This window comes from Bombus huntii, chromosome 8 (genome assembly GCF_024542735.1).
Source record: "Bombus huntii isolate Logan2020A chromosome 8, iyBomHunt1.1, whole genome shotgun sequence".
Classification (NCBI taxonomy): domain Eukaryota; kingdom Metazoa; phylum Arthropoda; class Insecta; order Hymenoptera; family Apidae; genus Bombus; species Bombus huntii.
The window spans coordinates 335,472-359,291 of NC_066245.1; the positions used below are offsets into that span (position 1 = coordinate 335,472).

Here is a 23,820-nt window from a genome sequence, read left to right on the forward strand (position 1 = left end):
CAAGGTGAATCCTGATGAACGTATCATCGATCGGTGGCTGCTGAACCAGCCGATGTGCTCGGTCCACGCGTGTACGCGCAAAGGGCCGCGCTGCTAGCTGCGAGCCGCGCTACTCTGTTGCTCCCGACTCTCGAATATCTGCGATTGCCCAGAAATGTCGCGCTGCGATCTTCCATGGGATAATCGTTCTTGATACTTACCGCGAATCGAGAATCGAGAATAGAGAGTGCTCGCGACAACCAGGATACCCAGAGACGAACAGATAAACGAAGAAGAGAGACAAGAACGAGAGGAAGAGAGAAAGAGAAGGATAGGTATAGGGTGAGAGAAAGAGAGGTGACTTTTATCGATTGTCGTCGCGGTACGAGATATGGGAGACGTGGTGCTGGATTCGGGAGTGCAAGATCTTGCGTTACGATAGAATCAATTTGTGCGGTCCACGCGTGCTGTCCATCAACCGACGTTGCGTTTTTCATCGAGATCAGTCGGGATGACTCTCGCGTTGGCTATCGGCGACCCTCGTAGTCTCAGCTGATAGCGTTCTCGGTGAGCGTGTGTCGCGAGATAGTGAGCGAGCGAGCGACAAAGCGAAAAGGGTGATTCGTTGTTGGGGTGACAGATGCGAGAGGTCGCCGCGGAGAAAATATGTGATCGGTTGATGGAACGAGGTTATTAGATGTGTGATCTGTTTGTGTACACGGGACGATTCGCGGATACTCGAAGCTGACTGACCTCGTTACTACTGCATGTAAGTACCACCTATCTAATCGCATTCTTGTTGCTACTTGAACTTATAGCAAGATAAATATGACATTCTTATACAAGTGTTACTCTATTTCACATACCATCGTTTGTAGAATTTTTTCTCAAATTGAGCATCGGAATTTATAGAGAGGAAGTGTGTTTAGAAAAATATTTCAGACCGTAGGAAAAAGGATCTGTACCGTATTGATATTTGAGCTTCCAAACGTAACTCTCCCACGGTTAAAATTTCATGCTTGAAATTTATCAGACGTAACAATATTCGAGGGCGTAGAAAGCGCAGAAAAGCCAGCTCGGTCTGTCATACGTTTAAAATATCTCGACCTAAACGAAATGCAAGGAACGGTGATGCCTTCGTAGCGTGATTTATCAAAATTCGATATCTCGTGTCAAATCACGGATCGTCCTATTCTGCCGTTTCGCTCTTTCAAACAGCAGTGATTTTTCTTGTGCAATTTTTCGAAGATCAAATACCTTAATTAAGACGAAAAGTATTAAAAGCAGTTGAATCGAGTTGGAAAATAATTTCTCGGTGATTCGTAATGTATTGTACGCGAGTTTGTTTCCAAGATCATCGCGTAATCAGTAACCAGAGCTATGCATAATAATTACGCAACACCAGAAAAATCAACTTCTCCTTTATTCGTGATATTAATATATGCAGCACGTACTTGTCAATACGACATCATCGTCTTTTTTATTTTTTAGTAAATATCATTAGTCTTTGAAACGTTTTATCTTATTTCGTTATAGTTTCGATGTATTTTCCTATACGTTTCTGTCATCTGTTAGTATTTCTCAACGAATTACGACGATTGCGCGCCGCATGAATTCAAGATTGAGTTTCTTGTTCCCGAAGCAACCAAAGGAAACCTGATATCAGAACGTTAATTAATCTGTTTCCTACACTAACGATAAATTAATAGGCTATTCTATGCGCTATCATCGAATTAGCGATAAAAGATAAAAATATAATTAAAATTATTCGTTACTCGTACAATAGTGTTCGTAGCAGGGCTGTACTAGTTGCTTTTCTCTATTACTGTCGCGTGGCGAATAATTGTTCAATTTTTATTTTTACTTCATGCCTCGCGTGATATATGAGACATTGGTGATTTTTGGTGTATAAAATTAATTGGTAAGAAGCATTTGCCGTGTATTTGACATTCTCAAGAACTAAAGTACTTTTCGAAGAGGCAGCTCGAGAAAGAGCCGAAAAAGAATTCTTGTCAATCGTCGGTAGAAAATGTCGCTGTATTCGCGAGCGCGTGATCTTGCGGCGTAACCTTTCAATTTTGTTAACCTCCGTGTATCATCGACGCGTTTCATTGCTCTCGTACTAAGCATGTTTACGATGCGACGCCACGCAGGTATGCGCGCGTTTCTGTTGCATAGAAAATTTACTATTGTCTTGTGCGTGATGGTAGCGTGCATACTCGACGAACGCAAAACTGTGAAACTCGGGTAAACTGATTGTGAGAATTCGAAGTAAAGGACAGAGTATGAAAAGCGTATGAAAGTGATAAATCCATAAAATTAGTGGATAAATCAGAGAAGATGCGTGATTGTACGCGCAAGGGAAAGAGAAGGGGAAAGAGAAGCGGAAATAAGAGTAACGAGTATCGTTAAAACTGCGTCGAATTGAGTCGGGGGAGCACTTAATTCGCACTTGTGGAACGACCACTCGAATATTCCGGAAAAGAGAGAGATGGCATTCTAAAGAGAGGAAAAGATAGGCAGACAGACAGACAGAGAATGTGTGGAGGAACGCGTAGCGCGCGAGAATTGAAGGAAATCGGATAACGAAAGGAAGAGAGAGGAGAGGGTAGATAACACGCACGCTGGCTAGTTAGAGAAAAAATAAAACCGTCTCGTCATTGGATTGACATTGTCGTTAACAACAGACGACAGATTATCCAGTTGAGAGCATGAGATCCTATAACGCGATGAGGCTAGTTACGATTTGTCGTTCGTCAGGATCGTGTTATCGTCTTCTGTCTCTTCACTTTCCTGGAAAATGTTACACATATTTGAAACGTGATATTCCCTAAACGTATTGCATTTCGCACAGGTGACAAGAATCGCGGCAAGCATCGTAATTGGTGGCTAGCGAATTATCGAATGCTATTGAAGTTCGTACTTTCTACCGGACGATGAGAGATTGAAGGAAGAAAGCGCTCAGGGATTGAACACACCGGGGGTCTGCTAATGATACTGAACTGATGAACCACGGGAAACTATGCTGGCATATTGTACAACGTTATTTTCGATCGAAGGTATGCCCAACTCCTAATCGAGACAGATTTCTTTTCCGGCGATGAACGATAAAATTTGGAATTTGTCGGAAAGGTTAGAATCCAACGGCCATTTTTAAAACATATCTTGCAACGTTACTAACTTGATTTTCAAATATGTCTATCTTTTATGAATATCGCATCAGCTGTAGTCTGTGTCATTACGTTCGACTTCGATCAACTTTAGGTTGCTTACTATTGTTTTATCTTTATCTTTCAACTTTTTCTTAACCAATTTGGTAAAATTTTACCGAAAGCAGCGTTCACGCAGTTCCATGTCTTTACTGAAAATCCAGCTGTCCATCCAAGCCTATGCTTACTTTGTTTATTCGTTTAATTTACTATTTGCAGTCGGACAAGATGGATGTAAATCATCATAACGGATTCATTATGTTTTGGGGTTAGATTGGTATTATCTATCGTCGTAGAAAAAGGGTCAACAGAAAATAGCGATTGCATCCTGCTGTAAAAGATAGGTTCAGTTCCTACCAGATGATGAAGTAACATTTTTTCTTCTATTTTTGTATATCAATATCTACGTTTGATGATCTGTTGAAAAAAGTGGAAAGAGATTTAACAAAACTATGAGACTCATCTATGAGAAATCACTATGAGAAATCGTTATCATTATATACATTAATGCAATTTAATTTTTGAGATTACATTAAGAGGAAGTTCGTAAATTAGAATTGAGCCAGATATTACAGAACCCAAATGACAATAATTTTTTAATTATCGTCACTATATACATATAATCATGTAGTTCGATGCAAAACTATAATTGAATGATCGGATTCTTAACTTTCGACCTAATCACGGGCTTCGTTGGACTTACCATTGAAAATGCTGATGTACTATGTTGGTGTCGTTTCCGGACTCCATAATTTTCCCATTCATAGAATTCATTCATCGATCGTCTAGAAAAGCGTGTCTTTTTAAAAATTTATTATATTAAATTTATAATTCCGACTTGAAATTTCTAGAATTTCATCATCGTTGAATGTACGTAACGATGGCAAAAGACTTTTAGAAAATGAAATGCGATCACTTTCTTTCTCATTTCTGGGAAATTTTATTTGCTAATCTAGTAATTTTATCAAAATCTTTTTATCCCAAATAGCGAACCTTCTATCCACTAACGATATTAAAAATCCCGTATTTATTTTTATCATTCGCTCCTCTTCTATAGTCTCCGTGACTCTTCTGAAAATAGGTTATCGATATAAAAGAAAACTGACCCATATCGACCGATTCGTTTTAACTGCTCAATCATTTCGTACGTTGACAAAACCGAGCGTCAACAGCGACCGGATCGGTGATTTCACGGTATATGAAACGTATGTAACTTACACAACAGACGTTTGAATCGACGAGTGAATAATTCGTCGTAGCGCGAATAAGCTATTACAGTAACAGCTATTATGCACTTCATTGAAGCCATATGTTTTGGGAACTGAATGTGCGACGAAAATACGGAAACGTGTGGACGCTGTTTCCGGTAAAATCACCGTAATTACTTGTAAATTACCGACGAAAAGACCGTCTGAACGAGCTGTTACTCGCTTCGTTTGGAGATGCATTCGATGTTGGAAACTGTGGCTCAGCCTGCCTCTCTTGCCCACGCGTACTCTGTGGCTATGTGACAGCAGGAGGTAACTCGGACGACGCACTGCCTCGCACTGCCTGCGCTACATAGTTGCTTCATAATTTGAACTGTAACGGATTCGCTGCTATTAGGAATATCGTATCGTATTACGATGCGGCGGCGACAAAATATTAAACCATTGTTCTAAGAGACAGCAACTTTATGCCATGGAAAAGTTATATCGTTCGCTACGCGTGGCTACTTTAGACTGATAAAATATGGATGTGTATATTTCGATTGTAATCTTTCATCGTATAACCAACGCTATGTCGACCATACTAATTTTGAAACATCTAACTTGTTAATTTTGACTCTTGACTCAATTTCTACTCTTATTTCGTTCTTTTTAGAGAAAATGTGTTTACTTATGCAATATGTACGTCCATACATACGTACGAGCTTAGACTTCGTAAAACTTGGGTCGAAATTGTCGATCAATCTGTTTGAAATATGTATATATCTTGAATAATAATCGATTTCATAAGAGGAAAAATATGCTAAATGTCTGGCGTGTAGCAGTTGTTTCTTACTGTCAAAAACTTCGTAACGCAGTATTATTGTTACGGAATGATACGAGCAATGGACAATCGTTAGATGCGCTATCGATTCACCTGATATCTTACGCATTATTAATATCCCGTTATACGGCAAGTACAGTATATGTGGTATGTTGTTAAGCTTTTGAACCAAGAGTGACTAAAAGATCGATAGAAATATCCTGAATAATTTGTTCACGGTATCTATGGATACAAGTTGAAGCCGTCTAACCTCCTATCTACGTTCGTTCTTTCTCGACTTTTCTATCGTCAAGTTGTAAATCTACCCAAATGCTCTTTCTATGTCCAATTCTCCACACAGAGATTTTCACGAATTGCAGTTGCTAGTGTCTTTTATTTCGTTGCAAACAATGTACATAATTAAAAAGTATAATCTTATGATATTTTTTTAAGTTACACGACCATGTTTTCAAATCCTTATCTCTTCTTCTGTCCATAGAATATTTTTGTTAAGAAGGAGCTTAACAAAAGCAAATGTTATAAGCTGTCGAGAAACGTAGGTGCTCGTTCGCTACGAACCTACGAAAAATAGATACAGGTTTCGAACCATTACATTGTGTATGGGGTTACTAGACAAAGATTTACAAAGGGGGAACGACAAGCGGATCCATTTTCAGCGAGTTCGCGTCGCTGAACAGTAGCCAGAATTAGCTAGAATTTTGCAAGGATTCGTTGGATTTCGATCGATGTTTTCTAGTTGACGATAGTTATCGCTTTTCGCTCGATGAGAAAAGATTGGGCAAACGGTTAACAGCGGGTAAATTATGGTTAAATACTTAAAAAAAAAACAGGTGTACAAAGACCGTTTCTCTCGATTTCCTATGGTTTCCAATAGTTTGTTCCGTTAAAAGGATTCGTGTTACCTATATACCCGCGTAGAATATTAGATAAGACGCAACTACGTGAAAGTGTTTTGCGGTAGATAGATAATAATCTTTTCACTCGGACATTGAAAAATCTTTGCTTTCTTAAATTATCGCTGCAAGAAAAAGAAGTTGGAAATATAAAATATTGGTAATATGAAGTAATCGATAATAAAATCGGTATCCTATCGTATGAAAGTTGCGTTCTTCGAACAATCACGTTTCTTTAATTCGTTAGTTTGATGTTGAATGATACAGGTCTTGTCGTGTTCAGAAGTTGAAAAACAAAAGATGACAGACCAAGCGAACGTAGCCCCTATTCTACGCAAGCGTAATGAAAACGACATTCGGATAAATTTCGCTATTGGCATTACCACCGTTACCAGTACGATGGGGCGTCTTCGTTATTACCGACATGCCGGAAATTATGAAATATCGACGAATCAGTTATTCCATTTCCGCCAATCACCGCATCGTTTCAACCATCCTCTCGTTTTCACGAGTAATTTTCTTTGCTTTACCCTATTGCTCTGCTATAACGATACAGCGTAGAAAACATTACTTTTATTATGTAAATATTAAACAAAATAAGCAGACTTATCGAATAACATTCCCATATTTTCCTTTGTCTCGCGATATTTACTTTTTACGTTTCTTACAACTTGGATACTTTCGGTTTTCTCCGATTTTGTGGGCCAAAGGTTTCAACATCGAAGGCAAATAAATAGAATCTTATTGGACCGTTACTTTCGTACTAAACGACTGTAATAATAATTCAGAAAATCGCTGCCTGAAAGTCTGTAAAAATGAAAAAAAACCGCTGAGTTCGTTGTTTATTAAAAATACCGAGAAGGCTTCGGCGGGCAGGAAACCGCAAAAGTTCGAGCTGCAATTGTAAAAGTAATTAGAGAACTTGCTAGAAATCTGCTCGCTCGATGTTCGAAGGCTTCGGAAACGTATGAATTACTCGATCAGGCGCGTTTTCTGCGTCGAACAGGTAACTGCAAGCTTCGTTGAAACCACTGATTCCGACATTGATGAAAATGCCGATGTCGGACGTATATTACGTAATGAGAAAAAGAAGGAAAACAGCTGCTAGAAGAAGAGAGATCCTTACAAGAAAGGAAGGACAGAAGGAAAACGCATGTAAACATTTGTTGGCTGCTACGTTTGCAGGGTATATCGAACGGATACACGAGGAAAGTACAGAGTAATGGTGAAAAGTACGCGGTCTGGGGTGTTGACCGCGAATTTCGAACAGGCGAGTCACACCGTGCACGATTCGCGGCGTAAGTTCGGCTTGAAAGGCGATCTATTGTTGAAAATCCTTGTTGGGCTGTTTTACATCACGAGTACCAATTGCGATTGGAAAGAGAGGATGCCGCGCGGGACCAACAACTTGCAGATTGCTCTGAGCCGATTGACTCAGCTCGGCCACTGCGACCTCGAGGAGACCTGTGATTGGACGTGGGATGAAACCTCCTTCAAAAGAACCACGCCATCTGTGCGAAATAGGCACGGGCCTATCGTCGATGCCAGTAATTCGACTAAGGGTAAGATGCGCTTCTTAAACGTCAGATCTACCAAATCTAATCAGCTAGTTTTTGTTTCAATCGTTTCGATTATTATTATTTATTAAATATATATGTATATTTAATAAAAATGAATGTATTAATGAATGTATAATGAATGTATAAATGAATGTACGCGTTAGATCGTAGGTGGATAGTTTTCGCGTTAATTCGTTCCGTACGTTATAGAGCCGTGTCGATATGTACCTTTACACAACATACGTATAATATCGATTTGCATACCGGATGCAAATTAAAAGCTGGAACATGCGCGAAAAATCTTCTCTGACGATAATTATTTTTTTTTTTGGCTAGGACATTTTTTATGGTTCACCGGCCCTGGAAAGACTCAAATATGGTCCGCCACGATTCCTCCCACTGGATTACATTGTGTATTAGAATTATCTCTGTATCAAGTGGAGATGCGCAGTGGTGATATCCAGTTACTCATAATCAAGAATAATACAAGTTGGGTTGCCACGGGAAAGCCAGGAAATAATTACGCAGAGTATATAATCGCATGAAGATCTTATTCGTTGTATCGATAAAAATCAGAGTTAGTTTGATTTACTCGCTGCATTACAGATGGAGAGTAACGCGTTTCACACTAGGAGCAATTAGTCAGCCACATCAATTGCTTATAGAGATGACGGTGCCCTATTCTAACTCTAGCATCGCTGTTGATAATATTCATCTGATCGACTGTTTTCCAGGTAATTATTATCTCTATTTAGAGATTACTCCTATGGTAAATAGCTTTGCGACAGGAGACTCGCTTGTCAACTATGACGTCGAACTACGATCATTTTCATACCAGGTGTATGAAACGCATCGCATTGCCATATTACCCGTACAAGTAACGTGTATGAAACAAGTAGAATCGTAGCAGCACCGCATTCAGACAGAAACATCGTGGAATTTCTCTGCATGTCCCACCGGCGAACGAACGAGAAAAAGAACAAAATAATAGGACGAGATATAGTAAAGGAAATTTCAAGTTTCTAGAACTAGAAAACTCGACACGGTGTAATCTAAACACGCGAAGAAACTGAACAAACGCTGATGTATGCTCGAGAAAAGAAAAACAAATGCATCTTGTTTGCAGAATCAACACCGGTGAAGATGGCCTGCACGGAGGACATGTACCGCTGTAAGAATGGCTCCTGTTTAAACAGAACACGTGTTTGTGACCTAACGAAAGACTGCGCCGACGGCGAAGACGAAGACGGTGATTGCGGTAATTGTTAAATTATTACCTTTCGCTCCGATTTCATCGTTCCAATGCATGACAGACTATAATAAAGGTGTATTCGTATTGCAGACAAAATACCGGAAAACGCCAGATGCAATTTCGAGCAGGGATGGTGCGGCTGGAAGAATGTACCGGAAAGACCTTTAAATTGGACGCTCCATCGTGGTGCAACACCGTCCGAGAAAACTGGACCTAGTTACGATCATACATACCGCAATGCGTCCGGTGTGTATATGTACATGTACATATGTATATATGCACGTATAGTTACATATGCCCTCGTCTGCATCTACGTTTTAACGAATCTTGCATTTGCACTGGTTTTTTTAACTACGCTTATCTAGATTTATTATTAATTTCACGAATGAATCAATGAAAGCGTGGAAATAACCATATACGGGAATTTTGTCACGTAATTTTGTTTGCAACGCGAGTAAAATGATTCTTCGTTATTAATTTTTATTAAATTAATCGTACTGTAAAATTGCAAAAAATAATTAAAACGAAATTTTCGTTGCACGTGCGTGACGTTACCGATTACAAAACATGGTTCGAATATTCAATCATCCATAAGTTTCATAAGCGACGTTGTTTCTTAATTCTAACTTTGAAACAAATTAATACTTACGTTTATTCTTACGTAACGCAACGCTTAGAACACTCTTCGACGATCGTCCGCGTCGACGATTGCACAGAGAATGAAAAAGTATTCCAGACGTGGCAATTAATCAAAAAAACATTGTGACCTGTTAGAGCCCACTACCACGCAATAAGAAGGTAGAGGGTCTAATTGAGGAAGAAATTTTCGAATGTCTTCGCTTTCTCTTCTTAAAACATAGCCATAATAACGAAGGCGTTCAAAGCTTTATATCTTCTTACATATTTTTTATATCCTTGGTTCGTGTTCTTGGTTATACTGCCTTTTCTAAATTCGTGTAGTGTACAATGCCGCGAATGGTTTTCGTTGACACTCAATGTATAACTTCTTTTAATGTATCGATCTAATTGCTTTGAACACACATTATGGTTGCGGAATGTCAAGAGGGTACTTTAACAAATAAAGGGGATGTTCCTACAAACGTATCAGCGAAATATGAGACGCACAATTATCTAAAGTAAGATAAGAAACGTCGTTACTTACGGAATGACCTGAAAGGAGCAAATTTTTATCAACGATATTGCTTCTTCTTTTATCTTCGAATTTCTTTGAAATAGAAAAAATGTAAATATAAATGTAACTCATGTATGACTTTTATCCAAATGACAGACTACTTTTGGTAAACAGTTATCTCCATGTTAATTTTCCATTACAGGGACATACGCCTATGTAAGTATGTCACCTCGAGTGGAATATGGTAGTCGTGGTACCATTGAGAGTCCATTGTACAATCCAACGCCACCTTATAATGGCGATCCAAAAAGTCCTTATTACAAGTCGTGTCAAGTAAGTTGCTATATCTCAAAATAAACGAAATATTATAGCAAATACAAAACGCATTAATATGTATGTACGTGAACAGGTGCGGTTCTTTTACCATCAATATGGTGCAAATAGCGGTTCGCTTGGATTGTATCTAATTCAGGTGAAACCTCATCAACGCCATACGGAACGATTATGGTGGTCTTATCTTAGCGGCGACAAAAGTGATGTTTGGTACAATCAAGCTGTTCCATTGCCCGATATCAAATACAGGTGTTTATTTACTAAAGCGTTCAATTTCATTTAGATATTAAATATCATGAAGATATCGTGAAATTTAGTCGAAGACATGAAAAAAGTGATTATCTAATACATGTACTATTTGTCCAGATATTTGCTGCAGTTTGAGGCAAGCAGAGGCTATTATTCGAAAGCTGATGTAGCGATCGATGACTTTTCTCTGAGTCCAGAGTGTTTTGGCATTGGTAATCTTTCAAATGAATAACCAATGATACTTTATGTGTACTTATTAAGATACTTATATACTATATCCTTTTTATTAGGAGTTCCTCCTGAAGTCGTGGGAACTTTCAATTACTACAATCCTGTTATAGATTCGGAAAAAGTTCCAGATCCACATGCCGACTTTGTTAACGAAACTGGTACCGTGTTTCAACTAATCTAACAAAAATATCATTGTTCATTCTACGAAGTTTTCACACAATACATATCGAAATTTCTTTATCATATTATTCTTTGTATTCGTTTGTTCAGTTATACGAATTACCACATGTGGAAATACCGGAAGAACAGGTCCCAATAGCGAACAATGTACCGAAGAATACAATAGTACAGATATAGAAGTGCTTGCATCTTCGGCAACAGTGGAAGAGTCTCTTCCCTCCAATTTAAATGGAGTTCAACGGTGGACAGCACCTCGTGGTGGATATTACACGTGAGAATTTATTCGAAATTCTCTGAATTGTCATTTATAAAATATTAAAACTGAACTAACATTTACATGGTCGTGAACGTAGATTGATTGCAATGGGTGCCCGTGGAGGAAAAGGTTCTAGCGGTATGGGAAGTACATTGGGTGCACTTGCCCGTGGTGTAATTGAATTAGAAAAAGGTGAACAATTGTATTTTATGGTGGGACAGCCAGGAATGGACGCATGTCCTAAAGTAAGAATCACATATTTACTATATAGTAGGAACAATATAAAAGCATCGATGTTCCGTCGATAAAGCGATTTTACATACACACGTGTAATATTTATTTCGGAATTTTTTTGCAAATCATTCCAAAATGTTCTTGAAAATGAATATCCTTTAACTATACATGACGAATGATGAATTGTTTTTAGAACTTGGGATTAGAATTAGATAGCTGTCAAAGTGTTGGATCGTACGGATCCTCCATTCCTTCAGGGGGTTCTAAAGTACACAAAGTAAAGAATATCAAGATAAAAGACGGTGGCGGTGGTGGTGGCGGAGCAACGTACATTTTTACAGTAAGGGAATATCTTTCAATTATTAAAAAAATTTTAAAATCATCGTACCTGATCCTATTAACGTAATTAAATTATTGTCCAATACTTATTACGTCCTTGGCTATCACTTTCCTATGTTACAGTTAAAAGAGAACGGAGACCAACATCCGATACTTATCGCAGGAGGTGGTGGTGGTTTAGGACTGGGACCATTTATTAGTAATGGCCATCAACATGATCAACATGACCAACATGGACAGGCAGCCGCTCCTTCCGGAAGACAACCAATTTCGGGAACGATTCTTTCAGCAGAAACAGGTAAATTATAGTTAGAACGTTAGATTCCTAATTTACGTCTTTAGTGTGACATATACATTATTATTATTATTATTATTATTATAATTTTAGAAAATTACTCTTCGATAGATTATATTACTTTTCATAAAAAGAATTATACGTTTCCTGAATAACGAAAGGATTAACGTTGAGGGGAAAAAGTACGGAAGAAAATGAATAATGAATGGTTTGCAATTTAATTGAATTTTCAACTTAGAGGTCAATCAACGATGCTTCAATCTTATTTAGGCAACATTATGTTGCAGCTATAAGTTGCTTCGAAACTCTGTCAATCACATAAATCTATGATATAGATACAGGTGGTCCTGGCGGTGGATGGAACGGGTCATCGACTACCGTTTCGGGTCAACGATCTTCCGCTGGCGGGACCCTTGTTACGGGTGGCATAGGTGGAATCGGTTGCGGTCCTGGACATTCGAATCACGGAAACGGAGGATTCGGTGGCGGAGGTGGTGGATGTCTTACAGGAGGCGGTGGCGGTGGTTACATAGGTAACGAATCGGTATTAAAGCGATTTCAAACACCGAATTTACGATGAATCGCGCTGTACGTTGCCTTTGATCGTAGTTGTATTTGAAATTCCTAACTCCTGTATTTCAAGTATTCAGTGTTTTGAATTTCAGGTCAGGGCAGATTGATGAAAGGATAATCTAATTTTATCTTGACCATTAATTTTTATCGAAAGAATTTACTTCTCAGTAATTCCATAAATAAAATGATTCAGGTGGCAATACCGGTCACAAGGAACGGGGTAACGGTGAAGGTGGTTACTCCTACGCTAGTCCCGAACTTATGCACGTTCATTTCCGGGCAGGAATAAATCATGGGCCTGGGGAGGTTTACATTATTCCTGCTGTCAGCGGTTGTCAATGCGACTTCCGTTGCGTTTGTCTGGATCGGTATCTTAGCGAGATAAAGTGTCTGTGCCCTCCAGGCTGGTTATTAAGTAACGATTCGAGATCTTGCGTTAGTAAGTAAACCGAGAAACAAGAACAACAACTTCTTTTCTTTCTTCGCGATCGATTTGCATAAAATTACGTATATAATAATTGTTCTATTCGCAGCGGCTGACGAATCGAAGGATACTCATCAACCATACATCTGGCTGATAGCTGTCCTATGCATTGTCCTATTCTTAGTTTGCGTCGCTCTCTGTCTACTAGTTTGTAAGAAACTATTTGATACCGTAATGTACATAATTTTCTCTAATCTTCGAGATTTCGTATCTTGAAAAACGCGAGCGACATTTGAAACGTTTGAAAGTAGATAGTAACGTATACAGTGTTACTTCGATGGTAAATGCAAATCATATTTGTCGATAGGTAATCGTTACCAAAGTCGAAAGGCACTTTTACAACGACGACAAATAATGTTTGGTAACGGAACTGAATTAAGGTCTCTACGTGCTGTCTCCGAAACTATGATGACTGAATTCAATCCGAACTACGAGTTTGCTGGAAATCTCTATAGCTTTAAAGACTTGCCGCAAATCCCTCGCGAACATATCACTTTGGTAAAGTAAGTATAAATTTCATGGCCATCGACGATCGAATCTATTAACGACTTACACATGTGTATATCGCATACGTATAATTCCTATGATTTTTTCTCCGACTCGTTTAATGGCATCCGTAAAGTACCTGTTACTCTAATGCATTTTCCGATGCGTAAATTATTCAATTTACATTCTACGATAATGTCGCGAATTTTCAACGCGTTACTCGATCGATTGGTCCTCGATGATGACGATGACGATGAGTTAAAATTCCGGATTAGAATCTAATTAAAATAGAGAACGTACTTGTTACTTCTTCTTCGTATATTTTCGAACTAAGCATATTTTCTTGTATTTGTGTGGCAGACCCCTTGGTCAAGGCGCTTTCGGCGAAGTTTTCCAAGGTGTGTACAAATACAGACGCAACGAAGAACAGCCTGTCGCTGTGAAGACTATACCTTCTTCGTCCAGGCCTCAAACCGAAGCAGATTTCATGATGGAAGCTTTAATTATGAGCAAATTTAATCACCCTAATATAGTACACTTTATCGGGGTTTCTTTCGATAAAAATCCAAAATACATTGTGTTAGAATTGCTTGCTGGCGGAAATTTGAAAAACTTTCTTCGAGAAGAAAGGCCACGTGCGGTAAATGGCATTCCTTTTACAGAAGATGCTACAAATTCCTGTACACTACTTCATGCTTGAAGCAATTTTACATTCATTTATACCTTGAGTTTGAATTAATAAATTTATATTTATGTTAAGAATGTTTTATTTTGTTCCACCATTTGCTATTTACACGATCGAGAGGACTTTTATGCACCCAATTTTTTGTATTTAGTTCGATTAGTTCCCGTTAACTATGTGTCGTCCTCGATTACGATTTAAACAGGGACAGCTGTTAATTTTTGGCGCTCGTCATCATTGGGGTGCATGCGTATATTCCTGTTTTGGCAGGATCGGCCGACTTCGTTGACGATGCTGGACTTGATAATGTGCGGCCACGACGTCGCGAATGGTTGTAAATACATGGAAGAGGCTCGATTCATTCATCGAGATATCGCTGCCAGAAACTGTTTGCTTACGTGCAAAGGACCCGGTCGGATAGGCAAAATCGCTGATTTCGGAATGGCCAAGGATATTTATAGAAGCGATTATTATAGGAAGGGAGGCAAAGCTATGTTACCAATCAAATGGATGCCACCGGAAAGTTTTTTGGATGGAATATTTACTACGAAAACCGACGTTTGGTGAGTTCTATTTGACAAAGCAGTTGGTAGCAACGATAAATCCATAGTCACCGAATTAATTAACAACTCCAACGAATAGTCAATTTAATTATATATATATGTCGGAGATGAAAGGAAAACCGGAGCCCTCCCTTTGCAATTTTGAGGAAGCCTTCTAATGCTTTAGCCTAGATTTTATCATAACTGTAATTAAGCAATTGTCATTTGTAATTGTTTGACATTTGTGAAAGCGAAAGTGGGTTCGAGGTGACAACTGGTCGCCGAACGTAGCCACGGTCACGGGATAAACGTTTTGCCTGACGAAGGTGTGGATCGGTTGTATCGTTCTCCCTAGAAATCACATAGAATTGTACTTTAGAGATGCTGATATAATGGGACACACGTTGTATTAGGAATCAATCTCCAGACAGAAACTGTCTAGTATAGGCGTTTGGATCTTTCTCGATGTTTCCAAAGAGTATACAACAAACTTTTGACAGAAATTGCCTAGCAACAACGATTGGAACCTTCTCGATGTCTCCAGCGAGCATATAACAAACAAATGCAGTCGTATAGCGAAAAAGATTTTCATCAGATATTCATTGGTGTGATCGCCTTGGAAAGTGATTCATCGAGCAATTTACCGAGTGTCTCAGCAATCGTATTTTTGTGTTTAAAATTATTCTACGCATAGCAAAGAGTTATCCCGTTGACCGTGGATTCGTTAGAACCCCGGAAACATTGTTAATAGTGTTAATTAAATTCATTATTCGTTAAACCTATCAATCGTTAATCTCATTATTCGTTAAATTTATTATTCGTAAAACATATTATTCGTACCTCTTATTGTTCGTTAAACTTATTATTCTTTAATCTAATTATTGGTTAAACTTATCGTCTGTTAATCTTATCATTCATTAAACTCAATATTCATAATATTTTGTAAAATCTTGTATATTCGCGTAAATATAATCTCTGTCTCGTAAAACGATGGCTAACTCAAACAAAGAATCGTTACGCGCCTTAAATCCTAATGATAATCCGACATATATATATGTGTGTGTACGTGTTTTGGAAATTAGCGCGTTGCTAACAGATTTGAACGATTAATCAGCATTATATTTAAAAGCGTCGATCAGTCTGCCTGCAAGAAAATAACAAACCCATGTACTTGACTAATCTCCTTGACTAATCTCTAATGACTGTAGGGCATTTGGCGTATTGCTGTGGGAAATTATGTCTTTTGGCTACATACCTTATACTGGTTGTACTAATAGAGAAGCCATGACAATGGTAACGTTAGGAGGGCGTCTAGAAAAACCAGCGGGATGCCCTGATCCTATTTATGGAATAATGACACAATGTTGGCATCCACGTCCCGAAGACCGGCCTAGTTTTGCTACTATCGTCGAGAGAATTGGTTACTGCTTACAGGTAAAGCTGATTAACTTATTCGTTAGTTGTAATTGAAGTAATTAACATGCTTAAAGTTGTGAAGTAGAATGTTATACTCTGATCAGCAAGCAATTTCGTAAACGATCATTGCATGTATTTCTAAATGTGTCACAATGTTTGCAGCCATCGTCCATCTATCATGTAATAAGCAGAAAAATTACAGCTAAATATCCTAATGTTAAAATGTCCTATTTATTTCTACCGTCGTTCTCAGTCTTTAAAATAAATTATTTCGAAACAGGTATAATAGGTTCTCTTCAGATATTCTAAATTAGAATACGTAATGATGATTTAACAACAGGTCTACATCCTTTTAATCCTTTTAACTTTAATTTTAAAATTAAACAATTTACATCCTTTTCTGGTGGTTTTACTAGTTTACAGTGCAGATGTACACGCTTTATTACGCTTTAAAAAGGAATAACTATTTGAAAGTTTGGCCAAACGACTTGAGCCCTTTGGAGAAGCTAGAAGGACGACTAGTTTATTAAATTACTTGCAAAAAGATATCTTGGAAAAATTGGAGTTGGTCGGAATTGCAAAGAAAATAGTAAAGGTCACTTTGACAATTATGTATTGACAAAGACATTATCTTTAATATATTGTCTCAAACTTAACACCTTTGTCTTTTCTTTGTACACAGTACAACATTATACACCTACATAAACGAATGCTGGACGAGCTTGAGTCTACTATGGATTGCCATTTATGATCTGGATTAGTCTTTTAAGATTCGGCCTCAGGTTTGGCTGATAATAACGTAATTATAACTCATATTAATATTCCAATAATTTTAGTATTTTACATTATGTTTTAATTTTTATCTTTTATTGCTACTATCTGAAATTGGAAACATGGACATCAAGGAATTTAATTACTCGTCTGTCAAAACAGTTTTGCTGTCGGAACTGATTCTCCAAGACATTTCTCACAGTCTCTATGCAGTTGTGAATAATTATTTAGATTCGTAAAGCATGATAGAAAGATAAAGAGATGGATCAGTGGCTGATGGACGTTAACAAATCGCCAAGCGCCACTGGATATATTTCAAGATACATATCGTGTGTGTCTCGTCTAATAATGTATGCACATTCGTACGTAGATAGAGGGATTAGGGTAGTGATAGGGCAAATAAGAACCTAATCGTAAGTTGGAATAAGAAGTAAACGTTAGAAATATAGTTTGTTGAAGGATGAGAGAGACGGATGATTGTGTAGTGGTGAGTGTTGTGTAGGAGGATGTTGATGTTGTGTAGGAGGCTGTATAAGTCAGGTTCAAGTTCTTTAGGCGGCGAAGTCGAAAATTAAATAATATACATAGGTGCAAAAAATTTCATCGACATCGGTTAACGTTATTATCAGCTACAAACAGTTCAAACATTATTATAAACACGCCTTAGAAAATAATCGTCGATGCTGCTTTATAATCACATAAGTGAAGTTAGAAGTGTGAACATACCTTACTATTATACAGGATGGTTGGTAACTGGTGGTACAAGCGGAAAGGGGGTGATTCTAGGCGAAAAAAGAAGTCGAAAATATAGAATAACAATTTTTCGTTTGAGGCTTTGTTTTCGAGAAAATCGACTTTGAATTTGCGTGCGGTACGTTATAACGGATCTCACTGTAGATCGTTGTCTCGATGGAAAAATTAAAAAAAAAATTTTTATTCTATATTTTCGACTTCTTTTTTCGCGTAAAATCACCCCCTTTCCGCTTGTACCGCCAGTTACCAACCCTCTATAAGAGTTTCCCACTGTTTGACCTATGACTGTGACAAATTTTAATGTTTCGTAACTTGTTGCTTGTCTTCGCATCGACCAATCTCGATAAGATTTCATATACATATGTGTATCACTGACATAAATCCATAAAACGTATTGTTTAAACTTTTATCATAGGTTCAGATAAAAAAAACTTGTAAAAAGTGAGCTTATACTACTATCTTTTTCATTATACCGACAAATTACAATTTAAAAAAAAAATTTGTTTACGCGTCTAGTTAACTAATCTGATCCCCCTAAACTTATCAAAGAAACTCCAGTCGTCTGGTCAAGTTTTGAAAAAGTTATTCTGTTTTAAAAACTGTCCGATTATTATTAAGGGTCACTTAATATAGAATATTTCATCGTCGATGTGTCAAGAACGGAGTAAGCAAATTTCAATAAATAACATCTATCCTTAGGATCCTGACGTGATAAATCATCCGACGCCAAATTTCGACATTTTACCAATCTGCGATCGGGAAGTGACGATCATGAGACCAGATCCGGAAACGGAATGCATTAACGTACAGTCAGAAGTGAGTAGCGGATATCGTTTGATATTTCCTCTAAACTTTTAACTTTACAAACTATCTGTTTCGCGACACTTTTCTAAGCATCCACACTTCCTATGTAAATACTATAATTTTTATAGCTGGACGCATGTGGATACATGCAACCCAGAATTATCGATCCGCGATCGGCTAGTCAACGTATGGCTCAAGCTATTGCGGGCAATAATCCTAATGCGAGAAACGAAAATCCGAACCAATTGAATTCAAATGAAAGAAATAACGTGCAACCGACAGACCGTCTGCAAGGACGATTTCAATCTAATCCGTATGGCTCTAATACAGATACTTCTGAACAAACCTTCGGCGGAAACGCGAGTCGCGATGATTTTAGTGATGAGAATAATCATACAGAGGTACATTGGATAAAGCCTGGAAATATTTCTTTTTCTGGCATACATTTCTTTTATCATCGTTTAAATAAATTTTTGCTTAGCATTTTGGCTAATTGGAAGTTTGGTTTCTCAGTATTTTTTACAAGTTTCTTATCAACTGCTCTAATATAAAGTATAATTACATTGAATTAAAAATTATTCAAATAAATCAAATATAATTATTCACGAAAATATTCGCTTCTTATCTTATACATATATCCAAGTCAAAGTTTCCAGTTGTTGTTGCATATGTGTTATATGAACCTTGATTAACAAATATGCTTTAAACTAGGATGCGTTTGACTGAGAAACGATGAATCGATTGATGGTCAGATATTCTTTTCCTTGCATTATCATTCGCACAGATAACGGTATCTCTTAAAAATAGCTACTTAAGTTATAAATTGAAAATTAATTGTTTTTAATAAATTACTATTATTAATTATTATTAATAAATCATTATTTATTAATAACTGTGTATAATGCCTTAGAATGGAAATTCAATTTTAATCGATGCTTATACTAACATAGACCATAATGCCTGATATTATGACGAATTAAAAATTATTGTAATAACTGAAATGTATAATATAATGAAGCATAGATATGTATATAAGATGGAGGGATATTTGTGTGAGTAACTGTGTATGTGTTTGTATATCATATAAAAGTGCTGTCGCTGCTGCCTTTTCCTTTTTTTTTTTTTTTTTTTCTAAAGTAAACTCGCATTCGTGCCAACTGTTAAGTCATGCTTTCCGTTTTCAAGCATCATCTCCTTGGAGGTTGAAATTATTTGGTTTTTACTCCGGATGTTGTTTGTTGCACGAGCAGTGTGACGTCGTGTTTAATACGTTGGCTGTTAATGTTTCTCACTTCTAACGCATCGAAACCCATATCCTAATGATCGTTACGTACATTAGGATAAGTAAAAACATTAAATTCATTTTTTTTTTAAATTCATGCGCGTTACGAATAAATAAAGATATCCCTACGACTTGTTTCGTCGATATTTCCCTTCTCCTTAATCTCGTTGAATTTTATTCGATGCGACGAAATTTTACTTGACGAAATTTCTGCCTTGTTTCCATCGGCCGATCTATTCAATTAACGTTACTTTATGTTAACCCCCCGTATATACCGTGTCTACGTACGATGCATTAACAACCAATGTCATAAGAAACATGCTGACCATAATTTACGATATGTATCGTGATGACGATTGTGACGGATTTGCAGAACAAGCACAAGGTTGACAGCTCAAATTGCGAAGAAAAAAGCGTACATCGAACTTCAAAGGACATCGAAGATAGTGGTAAGTTAAAAATCGAAGACAATGGAAACAACCGTCCAGCAGATATCGAGTGCCGTCGAAGCAGCACAGTCGAGGTGACGGACGTGGATAGAAGAAATGGTAACGACAGCATAACTACCATCGACACCAACTCCGACTCTCTGATCGTTGCTTCGTCGGATACACCGCCTGACACGACGAATTCGTCACCGAACACACGTACCTGCTCCCCTAGTCACACTGGCCTAAATACGAATGCCACTAATGTAAATGGAATGTTAAAGAAAAACGCCTTAAAGGCTGCGCTCAGTTTGGATCCGAGCGCTCTATGTCGTGGAACGATACCATACGAGAAAATAGCGTTCTCGCCACCACCGCAGCGTTCCAGTACACCTGGAAGTATGGAGATCAAGAAGGTAGATAATTTCATTATTTTTGTCGAATATTTTGTCAAATTTTGTGGTCCATAGTGGTGGGATTCGAATAATTCGACAACCGGTTCGTCGGAACTGCAAAACTTTTAGGGACCGATGCGAACCGGCTGAATCCCACCACTGGTGTCAAATAATCGTGAACGATTATTTGACAAAAAAAAAAAACGTTATCCGCGATGTTACGATAGATAGAATTATTTAGGCTTTCGTTCGTTGGAGCAACGAGTAACTTAGCTTCTCCTCTCTTTCTCGGAATTCTCTCGAATTCTCGTAAAAAAATTGAATAATATCGAAAGAATCGCAATATCCACTCAGTCAGAGCGGTCGTAATAAACGTTACGATAATTTCTTTAACGAGATATTGCTTTGTTCGTTTTTTATCGTTTGTTCGATAACAAAAGTTAGATTATTCTTTCCAATCATGGTAATTTACACGCGGAACACATGTAACCCTCTGCACTCTCCACCTTCACTTTCCATTCTAGAAAGTACCAGTTACTGCGACGAAATGTATCGCCCGATGTGTACAAGATGTCGTTGAAGGCCCATTGTCAGTGAAGCGATTCGAGTGCACAGGATTAGCATAATATGTTCGTGAGACTCGATATCGTGTCTTTTATTTCGAATAATCCAGCAACGCTTATCCCTGAATTCGTTTAATCGCAGTTCTATGTATGATGGAACTATCGTCTCTCTGTTCTTCACACGAAGGATCCTCTGGGTCACGAGCTACCAAGGGAAGAGGAATGCTCCTGCTGAGATTTGTACAAAGGGGAGTGACAGGACTCCCCGGTCGTTGATGTTACGATACATGCGACCAACTCCAAATCATTACGACGTTCCGCAACGGTAACCGTAGTATCGATGGCGATGCGTTTCAAGGACTCCTCGTCGCTTCTCTGGATACGTGACGAAGAATATTCACGTCGCGTGTACTCCGAAGAAACGCTGCTGTGAATGAATCTTGTGAATTCGCGTTATTTGCTCACCCTTTTCTTTTCCTTCCTTTCCTTTCCTCGTCTTTCCCTTCCTCGCCTTCTCTTTCTGTTCTTCGAACGCGAAAACAGCTATTTTCGTCCACATAGAAGAGGGAAGAATTTAATTGCGTTTACTAGATGGGCGGTCGCGCAATATCTATTAGGACATACATTAATCATAAATCGTCGACGAATCACAGAACACAGGGAATTGCAATAACCGTGAAACATTACGAGCTTCAGACCGTCCGTTATTAAATTCAACTAAATCCCTTTTCTCGAAACTGCGTATACGCACGTAACAACACACGTGCATCTTCGTACACACACACACGTAAAAGTTATAAAACGTATCTACGTATTATATTGTATGTAAAAGAGTTGAACGAACAAAATAAAAAGAAGAAGAGGAAGAAACAAAACGTAGAGATATTATCGTTGTGTCCGAAACAAAACCACGAAACAAAAGCATTCGAATCGTTAAACCTGAGGTAAATATCATCACGTCGTCACGTATATACGCAATATGTGTACGTATACTTTGTAACAGCCAACATCAACGGATACTCACGTACATCCTATCGCAGTTGCAGCAGACATATTATAAATTATCGAGAAAAACTATGTAGATATAGTTGTTAATGAACCGTTACCGTCGATGTTCCTCCTGCAGAAGGATTAATCCGAGAAATTCGTATACACGCGTATATGGTCTCCTTCTTGTTCTTTATGAACTATATATGCAGGACGATCGTCAGAATGGCAAAAATCGCAAAATATATGAGAAATTTTTTAAACATACAAGCGAAGTACACAACGTGTGATATACATACATAGAAGAAATTTCAATGAGAGAGTACGAATGAAAGGGAGAGACAATACGCTATATACAAGACTTAATTTACATGACAGGAAGAAAAAGAGCCTATGGCCTTCTTTCTATACACACTATGCTATTATATGTATATATACATATATATACAATGTGTACGTGTATATGTATGTATATATACATACATATATTTGTCGGGAAATTTTAGGCGAGGCTGAATCGAATCGCCTTCATCCTCCGTATATTATGATTTGAAAAAATATATATACCATCGTACAACGGTCGTAATTTCTTCACAAAGGGATTAATTGTTAAAAGGAAAGGATGAAAATCGATTTCGAACGAAGTACCGAAAACTTAATTGGTCGTCGTTCTTGCCGCTAATTAACCTACCGGCTAATTGTTGGTGCACGAAAAATGACAAATGAATAATAGGATATTCTCGCCTACCTCGTTGATTCGTTGATTATTAGCTTGTGAAAGAACGATGGATGGTGGAAAGTTGATTATTTTAACATCGATCTTGTTGTATACGATCGTTATCATAAAAACGGGCAAGGAAAAAGGTACATTTTTCGAAACGTGAAAGTTGAGCACAAGCCCTTTTTTATTTTTCTTACAACGACGACGTACTTTACGTACGCTCAGCGTATGAAAGTCAGCCACCATATATCTGTACGTGAAACGTAATAAAGACATGTTTGTGGAAAACACGATGCGTATGTTATTTGTCAATCTCGATAGACCGAGTCAATTTTTACTTGCCATTTCCTCGCTTGAATATATTTTTCAGAGAGAAGGTTTTCAGGATTTTATTAAAAAAAAAAAAAAAAAAAAAAAAAAAAGGAAAAAACACTATGGTACTGTGGTAAGTAAAATCGACAGACTCTACGCGCATTGCACGTGGTTTAACCGGAAATACGAATTTCTTTACAATCGGAGCGCAACGCCTAATGTAATGTCGTAAAATGTCGAGCAACAGAAATAACATTGTCATCTTGATATTGATATAAATTCTTGAGATAGCTCGGTCAAACGTACAGATGTCCAGGCGTCTCAAAATATAGGTATGTATAAGCGAAGAAAACTACAAACGAGCAGACAAGCAGATAGTAGCAGGCATCGACAGAACGAAGAAGAAGGGGTACAGACTACAGACGACAATTCGAGTGTAGTTTTCGGCG

The 23,820-nt window shown here is 37.9% G+C and overlaps 1 protein-coding gene across 2 annotated transcripts; it reads left to right on the forward strand.

The window, feature by feature from the left end:
* The first annotated feature begins 586 nt into the window (after positions 1-586).
* Positions 587-23,347, forward strand: LOC126868887 (leukocyte tyrosine kinase receptor). 2 transcript variants are annotated; one of them, XM_050624841.1, is made up of 25 exons: positions 2,696-3,038; positions 7,298-7,674; positions 8,008-8,200; positions 8,278-8,405; positions 8,798-8,929; positions 9,014-9,169; positions 10,258-10,388; positions 10,465-10,637; positions 10,755-10,849; positions 10,928-11,026; positions 11,139-11,319; positions 11,402-11,549; positions 11,732-11,878; positions 12,001-12,175; positions 12,508-12,705; positions 12,939-13,184; positions 13,279-13,380; positions 13,537-13,732; positions 14,076-14,355; positions 14,668-14,960; positions 16,148-16,373; positions 18,579-18,695; positions 18,812-19,084; positions 20,339-20,809; positions 21,539-23,347. In XM_050624841.1, the coding sequence occupies exons 2-25, from the start codon at positions 7,335-7,337 to the stop codon at positions 21,584-21,586; spliced, it is 4,548 nt and encodes a 1,515-aa protein (XP_050480798.1). In that variant the 5' UTR covers positions 2,696-3,038; positions 7,298-7,334; the 3' UTR covers positions 21,587-23,347. The 2 variants fall into 2 exon arrangements, with proteins under 2 accessions (XP_050480797.1, XP_050480798.1); XM_050624840.1 differs by lacking the exons at positions 20,339-20,809; positions 21,539-23,347 and adding an exon at positions 587-748 and having other exon boundaries at positions 2,834-3,038; positions 18,812-19,870.
* The last annotated feature ends 473 nt before the right edge of the window (positions 23,348-23,820 follow it).